The sequence below is a fragment of the Parasteatoda tepidariorum genome, chromosome 6 (genome assembly GCF_043381705.1).
Source record: "Parasteatoda tepidariorum isolate YZ-2023 chromosome 6, CAS_Ptep_4.0, whole genome shotgun sequence".
Lineage (NCBI taxonomy): Eukaryota > Metazoa > Arthropoda > Arachnida > Araneae > Theridiidae > Parasteatoda > Parasteatoda tepidariorum.
In genome coordinates this window covers 27,921,902-27,940,587 of record NC_092209.1, presented here as the reverse complement: position 1 = coordinate 27,940,587, position 18,686 = coordinate 27,921,902, and the positions used below count along the sequence as shown (strand labels likewise).

Genomic DNA, 18,686 nt, shown 5'->3' with positions numbered 1-18,686 from the left:
GTTAATACTGACTTAAATAATTGAATATTTCTTTTTAAGGGATTGTCTAGTGACAACAGCTGTGAACAGTTTCACAAGCTTCTACAGTGGGTTCGTCATCTTCATTTTCCTTGGTTACATGGCCCACAAACATGGAGTGCCCATCAACAAAGTGGCCACGGAAGGTCATGGTCTTGTATTCCAGGTGTATCCTGAAGCCATAGCAACTTTACCCGGTGGTCAGTTCTGGGCTGTTCTCTTCTTCATCATGCTACTCAGCCTAGGTCTGGACAGTGCGGTGAGTTCCATTTCCACGCTACCCAAATAAATTTAAAATTAACAGAATGTAAGCTTGCTTCACGTGATGCGTGGAGGAGAGATGCTCTTTGGAACCAACTGGAATCGAACCTTGAACTTTTGCGTCAGTCGATGGATGATCTAACCACCACAACCACCACGGAAAAAAAGGTATACCCCCAACCAGGTGGAGTTATGAAGTTTTAGATAGAAGCTGCCCATCACACAGCAGTTAGCGTATCCGTCTACGGAACCATAGGTCCCTGGTTCGATCCCAGACTCTCGCCAAACTGCATATCTCCTGCTCTTCTCCACATTAGTAAAAGATGTACAGTACAACCCCAACTAGGATGAGGTAAGAAGCTTATGATAGTGTAAGATGATCATCATCATCATAGTTGGCCAGACAGCCTAATGTGAGCCAATGTCTTCCTCTGAAGATTTCTCCATGATGACTTCCGATTTATCTCTGATCTCCAATTCTTTTCATTAATTGCGAGAAAATCAGACTCCGCTGAGTCAGCCCATCTCAACCGCGGCCCTCCCCGCTTTCTTTTTCCAGTGGGTCTAAAAAGCAGTATCTTTTTTATTGTGTTGTCGTCACTCATTCGAATCACGTGGGCGATCCAATTCATTCTAGTTATTTTAATGTATTTAATTATATCATGTTGTATATAAATCTTGTACAGTTCAAAGTTAAATCTCCTTCTCCAGTTACTGTTTTCATTTACACCACCAAGTATACCAGCAAAATCTTTCTCTCAAATATTGCGATATAATTTTCCTCCCGTTTTGTCATTGTCCAAGCTTCAGAAGTTTCATTTACACCACCAAGTATACCCGCAAAATCTTTCTCTCAAATATTGCGATACAATTTTCCTCCCGTTTTGTCATTGTCCCAAGCTTCAGAAGTTTCATTTACACCACCAAGTATACCCGCAAAATTTTTCTCTCAAATATTGCGATACAATTTTCCGCCCGTTTTGTCATTGTCCAAGCTTCAGAAGCGTGTGTCAAGACTGGCCGGGCAAGAGTTTTGTGGATTAAGAACTTTGTTTTTCTAGAAGGAAACCTAGATTATGATAGTGTAAGATGATAACGTTTTTATATTAGTTTAGTTTCATATTTCCTATTTTATTGTCAAATAATTCAGCGAATTCAACAGTGATTAATCGTTGAAAATCTCTTTTAAAATAAAATCGTTCCTTATGGAAATTGTGTCTTTCAGATGGGCGGTCTTGAATCAGTAATAACTGGACTTATGGATGAATTCAAGGATTTTTTTGATCGCCGGAAATACAGTCGAGAGATTTTTACGTCTGTCGTCCTCTTCACATCATTCAGCATGACCATCATAAACGTCACAAGGGTGAGTGTGTTTTAAAACTGAAGAACTTTGTGGAAAAGCGGCATTTTTTAAACCCTCAATTTTCAAAGTTGTTAAACACGTAAGAGTTGGTTACAACAATATAGCCTTAATATACTTTGTCGTTACACATAAAAGGAATTTTAAATTAAGAAAACATGTCTTGTAAACAACATTTTTTTGTATCTATACATTATAATCTTTAGCAGTCGCATGTTTACCAAGCTTTACCATTCAAGTCGTATGTTTACTTTCAGCCGCCTAAGCTTTTTCGCCAATTAAAATTGGCGTAATTTAAATTCGTGTAAAATTTATACCAATTGTTGTAAGAGAGATTTTGAAGCCTATTTTATTTTCGAAAATCCAACCTTTTTTAAAATATGACACGGAAATAAGCAAATTTCTAATTAACATGGATGCAATTATGATGGTAATAATTTTATTTACATATTTATAAATTGGAACTAAAATTTTTCATTACAACTTGTATTGTTCTATCGTTTAAAGAAAAACCCTGCTTTAAATAAAAATAAAATTAAGTAAAAATATTTAACTAGTCATACTCAAGCTTGTTTGTTTTTTATGTAAATATATAATTTATGTCCCTATGTGAGAGGAAAAAATCAGACGATTTTAAATTACCGCTATACGTCAAAGTAAATGTTATTTTTTTAAAATATAAATTCCTTTAATAACAGGGGGAAAATTACGATTTAAAAAAAAGAAGGAAATAAGACTTTAGATTCATTCAGACGATATTTTGTTCAGACGATAAAATTGAACGATTGGGAAAGGATAAAACAGAAAATCCAGACGAAACACACGACTACATTCTCTTCATGCAAAACGATTCTTTCCTACCTTAATTGAATCGTAAGGGGTCGGAGCAATAAAAGCTGTACGTGATTCCCCAGAGCAGACGAGCGCAATTTATCTTGCAGATCTGAAGTCTTTTGTGGAATTTTGAGTTTATTACCTTATGACGTTTTCATAAATCAATCGATGAATTGTATTTCAGATTAGGAATGGCAACAGAAAGCAATCTTACTCAATCTTCTATCTGAAATAAAAGTTTAGTCTTTTCAGATAATTAATTTTATTCTTTTCTGATTACGTTTGAGAGAAGAAATTGAAATTCATTTTCTTTACCAATTTTTTTTCCTTAGATATTTCAATTTTATTTTTTTCCCTATGGGTATTGTAATCAGTGACGTATTTTTTCAATTGCGAAAAATATGACTGATATGTAATACTGTTTTAATATTTCGTCACTAATTATGGGTACTGTTTTCGTTCAAATCGTATTAAATTTTTTGATTTTTATTTGTTTACTTTTTTTTTCTTCCATGCCCACCTGTGTTAACATCCGTCAATTCAGGCATTTACAGGGCGATTTTGTTGGCCTCTCTTTCAGGGGCACCATATTAGGTGGGCCAACGTCGCTCCCACAGTGAGGACAGATAGTACTGAGAAGGAAAGAACATCCATGCCTTGCGCGGGATTTGAACCCAGAACCTTTCTGATGCAAGGACAGTTCCCTGCCCCCTACTCAGGCCGATCGGCTTATTTGTTGACTATATTTAAGAAAAATGTCCCATTTTTAATGACATTTTAAATCGGTTTTACCATTTCACCTAAAGCTGCATCTTCATTTTGTTTTTGTACAAGCGGTTTATTTTTGTTTCTAAAAAAATCCATTAGTATGATTGTTATTGAATATATTAAATTAGATCTTTAAGAATGAAATTCGTAGGTTGGATACGGGATTATTAGGTTGGATTGTTTGACATTGGATTAATATTTCTTTCATCAACTTAAAAAAAACATCGCAAGGTCTAAAAAATATTAAAATTTCATTTTAAAAAAATTATAATTTTTATTAAATTTCTTTTTTTCTTATTTTTTGGAGAAGGCAAAGGTCAAAAATTTGCATGAGTATGAATGATATAAAGTATGAAACTGGCACTGTAACGTTACAAACCACGCGGATCATTAATTGACTCAAGTGTTTGTTGTCTTTATTGAACACGGATGAATCACTAAAACACTCTTCAAACAATCGCCAAAAGAAGCTGCTCGTGGAGTGTTTGGTGTTCTAGGTCAGGTCTGATACTTAGCGATTTTATGAAACCTGACTCATGGGTCAGAAAGAGCGATATAATGTCACTGAAAGAAGTCATTTAATGAGAAAAGCCTACTTATAAACTTGAAAGAAATTCTAAACAAAGTTTACCCAAACACTAAAAAACATTGTATCATAAAATTCAAAGAATATTGCAAAACTTTAAATATTGCACTCAAAAGCCAAATCAAGTGCGAATTTATTTTCCAAATATTCTTTAAATGCTTGAAACAATAGAGATTAGCCTATAATTTCACAAGATAGGACAAAAATTCACAGATTGCACAAAATGTTCTAAAATATCCGAAATAATAGCCGAAAAAATACGTATTAGCCGATGAATAACTCACATAATAGCTGACACCTCAACTTGTCACAGAAATCATATTCTTCTATATCATATTTTTCAAATGCTTTCACATGCTTACCGACATCTAACATTCAAAATTCCATCGCATGACCCGACATCTAACATTCAATAATCCAGCCCTTAGCCCATCATCTCACAATCAGAAACCACTAAGTCCAACATCGCAACAATCATGAACCATTCGTTGTCAAATTCAGTCCGATGAATATCCACAATATTTTGTACTTTATTTCACTGTGAACCATGAGTTTTTTGAGTAGTAGTAGGAGTTAAGAAATGTACAAGGTCAGATCTGATATTTGACGGATTCCAATGATATTTTAAAAATAGTTGACAGCTGAGAATAAATTTCACATTCTTCAAAACAACAGCACAATTATTACAGAAATTAAAATTTTTCCAAGAGCCATTTTTATAAAAAGTTGATTTTGAAAGTTTTTTTATAATTTTGCTTTATTTTGTTCAGTAGACAAATATATTTTCCTACATATACATGGTATGTATTGCATGTTTAAACATTCTTAGATACATACAAAAAAATATATGTGTAATACTTCTTCTGTAAAATATTTGTGATTCTGAACAAGTAAATTTCAAAAACACCAAAGTATGTTCAGTATAAATGAACGGGATTTTGTAATGTAATAATTGTGCAGCTGTTTGAAATATGTGTAAAACTACCTATATTTTGTATTCAATTTATTCCTGCAAAATATTGCTGATAATTTTGGGTGACTATTTAATATTTTGCAGAAAAATGTTGTTCGCTATTGCCAAATTGTATAAATAAATAAAGTATTGCATTTAATTTCTCTTTGCACTATTTCAAATTTCAGATTTGCCTTGCCAAATTTCTATGCAAATTCATCCCTTTACATCTTATACGTTCAAATCAACTCCTAACATTTCTGCATGACTGTGTTTTTCCTTTATTTCAATTTCCAGTCTAATGTCCATCTTAAAAGGCACTAATCCGTTGTGCTTTCAAAAATCGCTGAACTGCCTTTTTCGTTCCATAATTTTATATAAGAAATCCAATTTAGAACATGAAAATCACCAATAAGTCAAATTTAAGAAACACACAAGGTTGAGGTGTCCAAAAATGATCACTTCTGTTCCTTCCTGCAGCAAGCAAATGCTCTAAGGAAACCTATGCTTGCATTTCGTACAGCGTGTCCAGCTCTTCGAATGGACGTTCCTCTGATGTGGAAGAATCGACGTTTACGTTCTGGCTTCTGTTGTAACTCTACTAGATCTCTTTTTGTTGTTTCGACATCACACTCTTCAGTACTTTCAATGGTCTTGCTTTCTTCTTGAAGAGTCTCAACAATTTCTTCCCTTTCCAGACTATTGATATCCGAATCCGATACAACCTGATTGAAAAGCTCCTCCCTTGCTGTTAGAATATCGTGCAAGATCATTAAACCTTCAAAATTGTATACAGGCTTTTCATCGGGACTCGGCACTTCTGGGTCGGGTGTCTCGTTCTCAAAATCTGTGGCAAAGTATGAAACGTGAGGGCCAGAACAGGATGTTTTTGTATCATCTGAGTTCACGTCTACCGGTTTGAAGTTAGCCCAGTGTAACCATGCGCCATATGAGATCATGGGAAGAAGGTCTTCTTTCCGAGTTCTGCTTTTCTCGCTATTGCTGGATTCTTCTCCAAATGTTTGGCAGCAGTCGGATAAATCTTTTTGGCTAGAATCTGTTCCACTGCCTGATGTTTTACAACCGGTACTACAAGAAGTCTCAACAGCTAATTGATCAAGTCCTCTTCGCTCTTGCGATACAAATGGGAAATTCTCCTTTGCCCTTCTATCACTGCCATATGATGTTAAATCAGATCCTTCACTGATATCGGCTAAATAACCTCTTCCGAATTCAGACCCTTCGTCAGTGGAAGCTGCAGTTATCTCACTTGATGTTTCATCGCCATTTGCAATTATTTCTTGCTGTCTGATGTAAGCAATGGCTGCCTTCACTACAGCATATACAAAGAATCCAATGAATGATGGTAAAAAGGAGTATAAATCCCATTGATTTTGAAATGCAGCACATAAAAGGAGAAATAATAATATTGCTATGGATGTAACCTCGAAGAAATAGAGCTTGCTCATGTTGAAAATGAGAACTTCAACATGCGTCTTTGCGTGAATCAGATTGCGTTCGACAAAGAGACGCTGTGGAAATTTAATTTTGATCACACAATTTCCATTATTGAAAAAGTTAACTAGAACAATTAAAATGTCATTGTTAAGGAAGACTTATTTATTATATTTTTGCCTTTATATTGTTAAAATAGTTATCTTTGCTTACAGAAAAGAAATAGATGTAGTAAACAATGACAATACATCCGTGCATTGTTGAATTTTAGAAAAGGAAACCAGTTGGAAAAAAATGTCTTTTTGATATTTCTAATAAGTTGAATAAAAAGTTTGAATAAAAAGTTAGATCTTTCCCAATTATAAGAGATAATAACACATGATAAATTAGATTTTTTTTTAACGAAATTATGCATTTGAAAAAATTTATTGATTAATTTTCTTGAAGAATTTCGAGAAATATATTTATTTTTTGTTGTAGATTTTTTTTTATTACCCGATTAGAAATCACAATAACGAAATTTTAAATTCAAATTTATCACTATTTAAACATCAATAGGTAAATTTAGGAGATATTATGTTCTTTGTGTTTTACACTATTTTATAAATGAACAGAAAAGTATTAAAAATCTCCGAGGAAATTATAATTGATTTTTTTAATTTTTGATGTCACCAAACCATTTATATAATTTCTTTCAACTGACACATTTTTTAAAAGTTTTCTTGAAAAAAAAAACAACTTTATCGAAGATTTTATTATGCATAAATTAAATAGTTATAAATAGTAATAATTATATTCAAAAGTAAATTAAACTTTTGTTGTTCTTCAACACCACAGAATTAAGTCACCTTGAACACTGAATAAGTGACAATCGTTCTTCACAGCGGTTCCCCAAAGGTGTTCCTTTGAACCCTTGGGTTCCGTGAAAGGTTCACAGGGGTTCCAAGCCTTAGGGCTTTTTCTAGTCAGAAATAATTCCTGAAATCTGTTATCTGTAATAAATACAATCAATAATTCATTATATAATTATTTTTTAGTTATTTTTATAAAATTATTCAAATAATATACCATTGAAAAAAAAAAATTTTTAAACAAAAATTCTATTAACAATATATTGAATAAATTATGAAAAGAATATACATTTATAAAAATCTATATTAGTATTTACGGAGTTCTGCATAATCTACGTTATTAATATATACCATTTGCAGCATTATCTACATTATTAATCTATGTTATCTACAGTATTATCTAAATTACAAATCTGTAATAGTAGTACATTCAATTTTTAATTTAAAAAATAAATCTCTAAATTAATATAGAAGAAATATTTATATATATATATATATATACATTATATTTGGAAATTAACCTTTGAAGGTACACACAGAATNATATATTTCTTCGTTAACCATTCTCAACTTCTTCATTTCCAGCTTAGGCATCCACCAAACACGTTTTGAGAATTTATTTTGCTCCCATTCCAGACCAGTTACTTTAACTGTCTTTCATGGAAACCAATTTTAAGACAATCATTGATGAAACAACGAAAAAAATTCCTTAGTGACATTAAATAATTTCAACGCAATTAGTGATTTTCTTTGGTCGTTTTATCTGTTCATAATTTTTAAATAAACTTCCTTCAAAAATAGGGTTTCACCAAAACATGATTGAGCATTTGAGGGTACATAGGCGAGAAAAAAAATTGGGAAAATTGGTTTATTAAATTTTAGCTTTCATACATCACACTGACTTCTTAAGCACGTTCTTAAGCACCAATGACAGTAATGGAATGGAGAAAAGCTTTAAAAAAATTTAAAAAAATGCAATGGTGAGAGTCAAATGTTCTCTTGTTTTTATATTGTATTTTTTAGACATCGACAATAAACATTTTAAAGGAAAAAAATTCGTTTTAAAGGACGAGTCACTTTCCGGACAAAAAAGTAAATAAATAAAATTTTACTTACACAGTGTAGAACATTTTTTCCCCTTTCTATACCAGAATATGTAAAAAATATCCTCAATGGTTGGCAGATTATTGGTAGAAATCTCTTTGCTGTACCATGGAAGTTTTCATTTTTTTTCTCTCCATGTAACACAAATGCAGGTTAATTCCGTCAAAAAATTCTCTATGGAAGCAAGTTTTTCGAAAGGAATGTTCGATAAATTAGCGACTTTTTAAATAATCGGCGTGGAACAGCCGACAAAATTCTGAATTTTCAATTACCAGCACTCAACTCCGTTGTCTTGTAATTATGAACCCAACCTAGAAGACTAGGGAACTCTTGAATCAAGCATTGGGACAAACTAGTCCTCGGGGAGGACATTTTGATGGAACTAACCTGCATTTGAAATCATGAAAATCTTCCACGGTCAGCCAGAAAGCAAAGGGATTCTAACCTCTATGATCCGCCTGCCACTGAAAATATTTTTAGTCAGCACTGTGGTTAGTGCGGGCCGGGAGCAGAATTCGTATCATCCATCTACCGTTGGGATTCGAACCAGGGTCATCTCATTGGGAGGTAAACGGTCTATCCTCTGTGCCACCACAGTTCACCAAACCACCTCTGCCATCTGGGTTAAGTTCTAAATTGCTAGACTATGTAGCTGAACATTGATGGTCTTAAACATAAAAAAAAACGCACCAGCTGTTCAATGTCAGGTATAAAATAAAGTAAAACATGCTTTTCAGCATGTTTTACTTTAGTACACATTATTTATTATGCACAGCAAACAGTACAGTTTTTTAACTGTACAGTTTGACAGGGAAAATTGATAAACGACGAGTTAGTGGAAGGCTTAGTGATACTTCTTACATCCATTTCGAATTTTAGGACTATTTTTACAGTTTTTAGAAGTAAAGATCGCACAGTGGTATCCGTAGCATTTTTATTTTAATTTGTAACCTCTTTCTATTGATTATAAAATCAAAACTAATCCGCCACTTTCATGTATTACAGGGAGGTGGTTATACCATGCATTGGTTCGATAGTTATTCCGCAAGTATATCATTGTTATTCTCTGCTCTGTTTGAAGCTATTGGAGTAGCTTGGCTGTATGGTAAGTATAACCATATTCCACGATTAACAGTCTTAAACGTCTATACTACTTCGAAAGACAGAAATTAGTGAATATCGTTATCTTCAAGTGAAACGTCATTTATTTACATAGTCACTTTCGTGGACGATGAATGTAATTTTTTTTTATTTCCCTATTCCAGCAAAACTCGACATTCTGTATAGTGAACGCTGAATAAAATATTTTCTGGTAATAGTTTAGAATCGTAGACCCCACTCAAATTTGGATTATAAAATAAGCTAGTACATGTGAAAATAAACCAAAAACCAGTCTCGTTACTCTAAACAAAAGTTGTGGTAGCCCGAAAGTAGCGCTATTGAAACAAAGACAGCACAGACTGTTATGGTAGCCCCAGAGACGGTTTATACCTTTCGTAGGCCCTAGGCATAGCCGTTTTTGGACACATTACCGACATACTGCCGATATTGCAGTTGATATCGATAATACCATTATGATTAGTTCGATCGATAACTATGTAAACACTTCACGTCAACAATACAACAACAAACCAGCAAAGAAAACAGTGAGATTAATTACAAGAAATATTTACGCCATTTTAGATGTATTTTCAGAAATGACTAAAAGGCGTAAAGCTTACAGTGATTCGTAAGATAATTTCGGTTTTCTTGTTCACAAAATTTTGTCAGAATCTGAGATTAAACTAGAAGCGCAAAATTTGGTGAAAATTTACTCATCCGATTTAGAGGAAAACTTTGTAGATGAATTTTTACTATTTTCAAATTTGTATGAACATAAATCTGCACAAGAAATGTTGAAGGCTCAAATTAAAGATAAACTTGTGAATACTTTTCCTAACGTTCACATTGCATTAAGAATATATTTGTCGATTCTTGGATCAAATGCAGAAGGAGAAAGATCCTTCTCCAGATTGAAATTGATAAAAAATTATTTGCGTTCAACAATGAATCAAGATCGTTTGGCATCGCTCGCACTTATGTCTATTGAATACGACATTTTGCGTAGTTTGGAATTCGATAGCATAATACAAGATTTCGTTGAATCCAAAAATCGCAAAAAAAGTAATATATCAGATCATAAGATTCTGCAAAATAATTTATTACCGAAAAATATTATATTTTTATTTGTATCTTCATAATTTTGTGCAAAATACACTTGTTGTTTTTAAAGCTAAATTATTTTTGTCAAAAATTTTTTTTTCTCCCAAGTTTTTCGTACGCCCCTGAATTTCGTAGGCCCTAGGCACGTGCCTAGTGTGCCTATAGGTTAATCCGGCCCTGGGTAGCCCGAAAGTGGCGTTATTGAAAGCAAAGACAGCACAGACTGTCATGGTAGCCAGAAACGGGGTTGATGCAAAACTGAACGAAAATTATCTCCAAACCAATGGACACTTAAAAGGAAATAAGATATATGCATTTAAAGACATGGTTCAACGTTTAACTAAATGAATTGAACTTCAAACTTATACAAAAAAATTGGTGCGAAATTATACTGCTGTTGTGGTGCTTTTTATCGACAAGTAACCATATGTAGAATACAATGATTGTAGGTTTGTAACAGAAAATGCAATAAATGAACTTTTCTTAAGCTCTTTTTCGAAGCTCTGTCGCCAAGAAAAATAAAAAAAAGCCATAGTTCAAGTCCCTTACACTTGAAGCTACACGATAATTACGATTTTAAACTATAAATATATAATCTTGCAGTGAAAAAATATCTAGTATGCAGAACAGACAAATAACTTTTATTTTAAAAGTTATTAAACTTTTTTAAAAATCGCCAATTTGGAGACATTCTTTCACCTAGACTGAAGACTATCAAAAATCACTGCCTTATTTTCAGTTTTTGCGAATTTTTATGTGCCCCAGAAATGTCGCATTGGATATTTAAAAATTAGACCACAAATGCTTTCCCTGTGGCTTTTCTCCATATTTGGGTTTTGCGCTATTTTAAATACAAGCGACGACAGCGCTGGATTTAGATAGGCTAAACTTGACCAAACAGTCATGTGTAACAATTTTGAAACTCACCCCAGTCATAAAAATAAGCATATTATTTGCAAAAAAGCATCATTTCATATTACGAAGGATCCTTCGGAAAACAGCCTTAATCAGGATTCATTGATGAATTTCTTCAATTTCCAGTATTTTATAATTTACAGGAGCGAAAAAAATTATATTAATGACTGAATTTCGGACATTCATCAGATCGACTGCGTAGGAAATTGACATTTACTGAATTTTGCATTTAAATGGTGAACAGCTAAACAGGAATAAACATTCACTAGAAATGTCTTTCTATTTCATTCAACTAAGAAAAAAGTTTTGATGATCGTAATTTCAATTTTTTTCTGGATGTCTTCTCATCGATTTTAGAGAGTCTAATCCTTGTCACTTATGTTTCAGTTCAACTAACATTACCAATTGTGAAAGTCTTCTACATTGCCTCGACAAATTTTAATGTTTTTTTTCCCATATCACTTATGTTTTGATTAAAATGACATTGTCAGCTGTGAATATCTTCAATATCGATTCGTCAAATTTTGACTATTTTTTATGATGTTCAGGGTAACACCCTTTATAATTTTTAATCTTGATATCTTTTTAGGTATTGGGCCATTTAGTGAGAATGTGAAAGAAATGCTAGGTCATAAACCTGGTCTGTACTGGAGACTATGCTGGAAATTCATCAGTCCTGCCTTCTTAATTGTAAGTATCTAACATCGTATATAGATTTAAAAGAAATCGCGATTTTTAATTATCCATTTCATTTTTTTTTAATATGTTATGTAAAGTGCGCAAAATAAAAAAAACGGAACACCCTGAATCTTCAGGTTCTTGGAATCTATCTTAAATGTTTGAGGGGGTGATCTTAAATATGCTAATTAATAAGTGCAGGTGATATTTTAAATTACGAAATCAGACACAAAAACCTACTTTCTTGGAATAAACATACCCATTTTTCGACTGATTCGAAATCTGGGAAATATGGTTCCCATAGTTTGGCCAGCAGAGCAGTTCATAATTTAGATCCTTTAATGCTAATTTTATTGTTCGCTAATTTCGTCATATCTCTGGAACGTTTTAAGCGAATCGAAAAAGTTTTGCACGCAATTATAAAATTTGCTTATCCAAAGATAATTCCCTGCCAGATGCAAAGTAAATATTTATTATTTTTTATTTAATAATGGTCGAAAGAATTTTGAATTGTGTCTGATTTCGTAACTTAAAATATCGTCTGCCCTAATTAATTATATTTCAGGTCAACCCCTCGAATCATTAAGATTGAGTTCTAGAACTTGAAGATCCGATCATTAGATCAAAAGTTATTTAGAGTGGTCCATTTTTTTTTATTTTGCGCACTGTACAATTAATTTTGCATTTTGTTTACATGTCAAGATTGTTTTTTTAGGAGCAATACTTTCAATTATGTTCAGTAAAAAAGTAAAAATAGGAAAAGTTAATTTATTCAAAGGTGTCTCAAAAATATAACGCAATGAAAACGTTTAAAACATAAAACTACAAATTTAAAGATTCCAGAACATCATCTGTGTTGGATACAGTAGCGTTAGCAGTGTCGTCATACAGATCTCCTGAAATGGATTCTACTTCATCTCATCTGCAAAGTTCCACAAAAAATTGTCTTCACCCCTCTCCAAAGAATTCGAAATTCCACACTTTTTAAAAGATTTTGCATAAATATTTGAATCTACACTTCAGCACTCGTCTTGCATCATTTGGCACATGACGTCCATAGGAATAATAATTGACTTATCCACAGTATTTTGTATTTGTAGTTGATTTACGTCGCACTAGAGCTGCACAATGGGCTATTGGCGACGGTCTGGGAAGCATCCCTGAGGATGATCCGAAGACATGCCATCACAATTTTGATCCTCTGCAGAGGGGATGACACCCCCGTTTCGGTAGCCCGACGACCTGCACGCGAAGTCGAGCACTTTACGATAGAACAGCTTAACGAGGACCCATACCGCACACCCTCGGTCCCTACGTAGACTGATCCAAGTGGTCACCTACCCGCAGCCAGTGATGCTTGACTTCGGCGATCTGCTGGGAACCGTGTCTTAACGATCAGTCCACTGCGGGACGACTTATCGACAGAGGTCAACTTATATGCACCACGGCATACCAGTAATTTGCTAACTTGCAGTCAAAAATAGGTGGTCGACTTATACGCCGGAATATATTACTTTCTTGAACCTCGTATTTTAAATTTTTGGTAATCTTTACAAAAATTAGGGAGTTTTAAAAGTTTTTTAAGAAAATGACAAACATTATAAGACCAGAAAATGATTTACACAAATTCCTTCTCAGTTTATTTCAAAATATTATAATTCTTGTTTTTTCTTTTTAAGGTCTCTAACTATTAGAAAACAATGCTGCCACAATTTCTAAATTTTTTGTTAGAAGAGTGTTGCACGATCCTAATATATATATTTTTAGAATCCTTGTTAAAAGAGAAGTTTAAAAAATATGCACATTAAGGGCGGCAAATTAGTATTATTATTTTATTTTATTTCCAATGGCAGATTACAGACAGTAACAGCATACATAAACATCTAAAAATAAGAACAGAAACAAAAGATGCTGCAACAGTCTATTAATCAGAACATGTCTCTAGCTTCCCAATAGCGGTTGTTGATAGAATTCCTGCAAAGTGCAGCGCAGCGGAGAAGGTGCGTGGAGTCCATGTCCTCAACAGAACTGCAAAGAGTGCATACCGGGGAAGGAACGATACCAAATCTAGACAGATGTTTCCGCAGACAGTCATGACCGGTGGCCAAGCGGAATTCAGCCACCGCTTTTCGTCTTGGGCCATTTCGCAAATTTAGGATGTAAGCCCTCCAAGACTTAGTAGAAGTACGGTCGATAAGTTCTTCATGAGCACAGGTCTGAAAGGTCCTCTTAATAGGCTGTTGGATGGAACAGAAGGGCATAATGTGCGCAGAAGCCTGAATAATTAAGGCCCCCTTTTTTGCTAAGTAGTCTGCACTTTCATTACCCGTAACCCCGCAATGGGCAGGAACCCACTGGAGAACAATGGTTTTCTTAAGGGATGCTAGGTATTCAAGTTGGAGGCGACAATCCAAAATGTCTCGAGTTAAGGGATTATTTAAGGATGCAATGGCAAGCAAAGCAGCTCTTGAGTCACATAGGACAACAGCTTTTTCAAAAGCAAATTAGTATTGGAATGAGGAAAATACGAAATAATGATCATAATTTGCCAAATCAAGATTCAGAGAAGGACGAATTAAAAGCATCAATTCAACTTTGATTGTCATCTCGTCTCCTCTTCGTTATTAAGAGGCCCTTCCTCTCTCGATCGAACTAAACTATCGAAGATTATTTTAATGCTTTTTATTTCATTTTCACAACTAAAACTGATGATGAATATTAACTCTATTTGTGGCAGTATCTTCCGATACATGTAAAATGCCAGGCCGCCAGCCATCCAATCGCAATTTGAGATTTAAAGCGTGCGCTATTTTAGATTCTATATTAATATTTTGTGACAAAATTATGTCAATACAATTCTGCAATCATTAGTTTCTGATAGGTAGTTAGATAGCAAACAATTGCCTGTTTTTAGTTTAGAGTTATCGATAAATATCTATTTGGTTTTTGTCAGTTTAAGCTGTTATAAAATTAGATTTTAAAAAAATTCTGAAAACTGCGAAGCGAGTAGTTTTACATTATTTACTCAATACCACAAAAGGCATAATTTCATTATATAAAAGTTTTTTCACTTCATAAGAAATTTCTTTTACCACGTGACCTTCTTGTTTTTCTATCGTATATAACCTTCCCATTAAGTATCATCAATTACGTTTTTTACTCATTCTAAACTTACAGATGGCAGAGCCCAAGGAATTGCACATAAAGAGGTCTGGCTCTTAAGAGACTCATAATATTTAATCGAAGTTAATTCTCCTAATCTATTAACCCCTTTCTTCTCGCTCCCGTGAAAATGACGAGGTGAGGTTTCGCCCTCTATTTCTCGCTCCCGTTATATTTCCGTGCTGGAGTGCTCAGTAGTTACGCGCCAATAAGAATAAAACTAATTCATTTCTTTTGCCCAGAAAACATTTTATTTCTCATTTTACACCCCAGAAGGCAGTACCAGGATATTTTTAAAATAATTGTAGATAGTTAGTTTATTTTAAACTAGATGTCAGCACTAATCAAATAGCACTAATAAAAAATAGCCACTTTTATGACCGTTTTCTTGAAAATTAACCGATCGTTAAGGGGTCAATAAAGCGACCCTTTTATTTTTTTACCTTTTTTTTTAGGTATTATGCTTTTTTAATTATACTATGTAACAAAAGTTTGTTAGGTGCAAAAAAGTAACAAGAAAACACAAATTAAAAATTTAGCTTAAAATCCAATTAAATTAATTTAGCTTAAAATCCCATTTAACTTAATTTGACAAACTTAATTTGATTAAAATTTTAGAAAAAAAAATTGCGACGCACAATGTGATAGCTTTTTTTTAAAAAAAAAAATTATTTTTAACAAGGGTTCTAAGTATATTTATCAAAACCTTTCGCAAAATCGCTTGAAAATTCCGAATAGGGAAAAAAGGACGAGATCTAATTTAGTTTTTCGTCTTATTCAGCCGACAAAAAGGAAAAATATCTTATACATTTAAAGTAATATCTCAACTTGGTATATAAAATTAAACAAATCACTTCACTTTGAAGTGAAGGATAATCAGGAGCAATACTCTGTAGATAATGATTAACTGTTTCAACAATTGCCGTGCGAACAAGATGTAGACTGATATATAGGCCTATGAGGTATATTTTTGTTACTTCTGACGGAAGCCTTTTGATGTTACCGATTTAAATAATGTTGCCAATTAGAAAAACTTAATAAATTCTAAGAATTACTTCGGCTCTTTTAACCTTCCGCTCCTTTCAGTCTCGAACAAAGAATTTGATTTTAATTATATGATTCAAGGCTGAGCTAGATCAGGAATTTAACTGTTACGCGTTATACTGTCTTATTTAAAATGAACAGCCAAAAAAAAACAATGTTGCTTCTGTTCGGCAGGCAACGCCCTGTGTGTAACAATGGTATGCTTTGTCAATATTTCTGGTAACACTTGGAACTTGGTTAACAATTTATAAAATGAGATATTTTTAAAATATTAAATATGATTTATCGTTACCTGATTAAACAAATCATTCGTTTCAAAAATATACAAATAGTAAGTAACCAGTCGACATGTTTCAAGCGTTTTAAGAATAGGCGCCTCTTTTCAAGTTGTGAATGAGAAGAAACAAAAGTGATTTAAAATACATATATATAAAAAAGCGCTTACCGCTTCAGTTTCTTGAGATCATTTATTTAATGATTTATAGAGTTGAAAAATTATCTGTGTCTTTCAATTTAGCTTTTAAAGAAATTTGAAACTTATACTATAAATTTTTTTTGTCAGTTAGAGATGTTCTTAATAATCGCTTAAACATCTTGAATTTTCTATAAAAAAATAAGTGAAAATATTTCAAGTTATAAAGACTGTAAAGAGAATTTGAAACTAATATCGTTTTAATAAAAAAGATAATAATTATTGTATTATTGAATAATTTCCGTTCCTAACAACAAAATCCAATTTGTCTTTCGATGACTATTAATAATGCTTAATAGTCTAATATTAATACACTCTGGCACATTCTAAGTACAAATGTCGTACAGTACAATCAACGCACAATTTAAAGTCATTCTAAACATGCTGTAAAAAGTAATGCTGTACACCAGCGGTTCCCAAATGGTGCGCTCCGTGGAACCCTAATATTATACGGAAAAGTAAAAAGGGTTCCACGAATTAGCACTTTTTATAACCAGTGATGAGTTTTAAAACGTCTAATTATATTTGAATCCAACCTATAATTCATTCAATCTTACTGTTGCCTTTAAGAAATTATTTCAAGTAAAATGCCACTGAAATAAAAATGGCATTTTTTTATAGGAAAATACAGTAAAATTTTACAATACATTGAAAATATTATTAAAAAAAAAAAAAAAAAAAAAANAAAAAAAAAAAAAAAAAAAAAAAAAAAACACATTTATGAAAGATTCCACTAATATTTCTTACTGCATTTTTCAAATCAAAATATTTAATAAAGAAATATGTTTCCATAAAAACCAGTTCTTTTTAAGTTTTCATTTTGAAGTAAACAATAATTCGACTTATTTTAATCATTTTCAGCTTATGTCTACCAGAAACAAATGCATAACTAGACTGGACATATAGCACAAGGACCGCAAATTTAACTGTAGGGCATAAAACCAAATTTAAGATTATTAATTATAAAACGATGAATAATCTTCATTCCTTAATTAAATATTATTTGTAATTTTTTCTCTCTCCTCTACTTAAAAAAAAATTTAAAAGCAAAATGATGAACATTTGCAGACAACTCGATTGGCTGCTACAAATGACCTGCTTCACGTTATTTTACACATTTAAAGTTTACCAAATGTGCAAAAAGAATTTGCTTTGGATGAGTTTCCCTTTAAAAGATTTTTTTTTAATATTGTTCCATAAATAACAAGTACAAGCAGGCATACTTATACTTGTTATTTATTATACTTTCATTTTAATTCGTGAATTAAAATAAAGGAAAATATTACATTCAGTCCCTCGCCCAATTATTAGACGCAGTATAAGATTCTAAGTAAGATCTTAATTAACAGGTGATACTATATAGATTTATTGTTTTTACGCGACTGAAACCGGTTTGCACTTGTTTACGTTTGTGTATTAATTGGTTAAATTGGACGATATATAATATCAATTCGATGATTGGATAAATTACACTATATGTTATATAAATATAGAATATTTATTATATTATAATTAGACCAAATTATTAGACGCACTGTGGTTTTTTAATAATTGCATGTTTTGCAAGAGTTTGTGCGCAATACTTTTATATTTAAACATATAATAATAATATACATATAATATAATAATAATAATATAAAAACATATAATATAATAATAATAATAAACATATAATAATAATGGGTTTTTATTCAGATTTTTTATATACTTCCTATCTGTATTTATTTTTAACGTATTGCATTACAATATTAATCAATTGACACACGAATGTAAACAAGTGCAAACCGGTTTCAGCGACGTAAAAGCAATAGACAGGGTTAGTCCTACGTCATCAACGACGTCACTAGCTCTCCCCGTTCCAAACAAAGTTTCGAACGGAGCAAACAATATGGCGTTTCTCATGTAGTTAAAAGTGGGTCAACTAAATCTTTGAATATATTAATATAGAGTCGAATTTAACCACTGAAATGGCAAGAAAAAGTGTTGCATATATTAATATTACGTTAATCTCTTTTTATGAT

The 18,686-nt window shown here is 32.5% G+C and overlaps 1 protein-coding gene across 4 annotated transcripts in view; it reads left to right on the top strand.

Moving 5' to 3' along the window:
- LOC107445150 (sodium-dependent dopamine transporter-like) overlaps nt 1-18,686 on the top strand; it is a 165,457-nt gene that overhangs the window by 136,425 nt on the left and 10,346 nt on the right. For all 4 annotated transcript variants that reach the window (XM_043053562.2, XM_043053561.2, XM_071182138.1 and 1 more), the window contains exons 9-12: nt 40-277; nt 1,505-1,645; nt 9,198-9,297; nt 11,899-11,999. In XM_043053562.2, the coding sequence (XP_042909496.1) occupies nt 40-277; nt 1,505-1,645; nt 9,198-9,297; nt 11,899-11,999 (580 nt within the window). The remainder of the gene's footprint in view (nt 1-39; nt 278-1,504; nt 1,646-9,197; nt 9,298-11,898; nt 12,000-18,686) is intronic.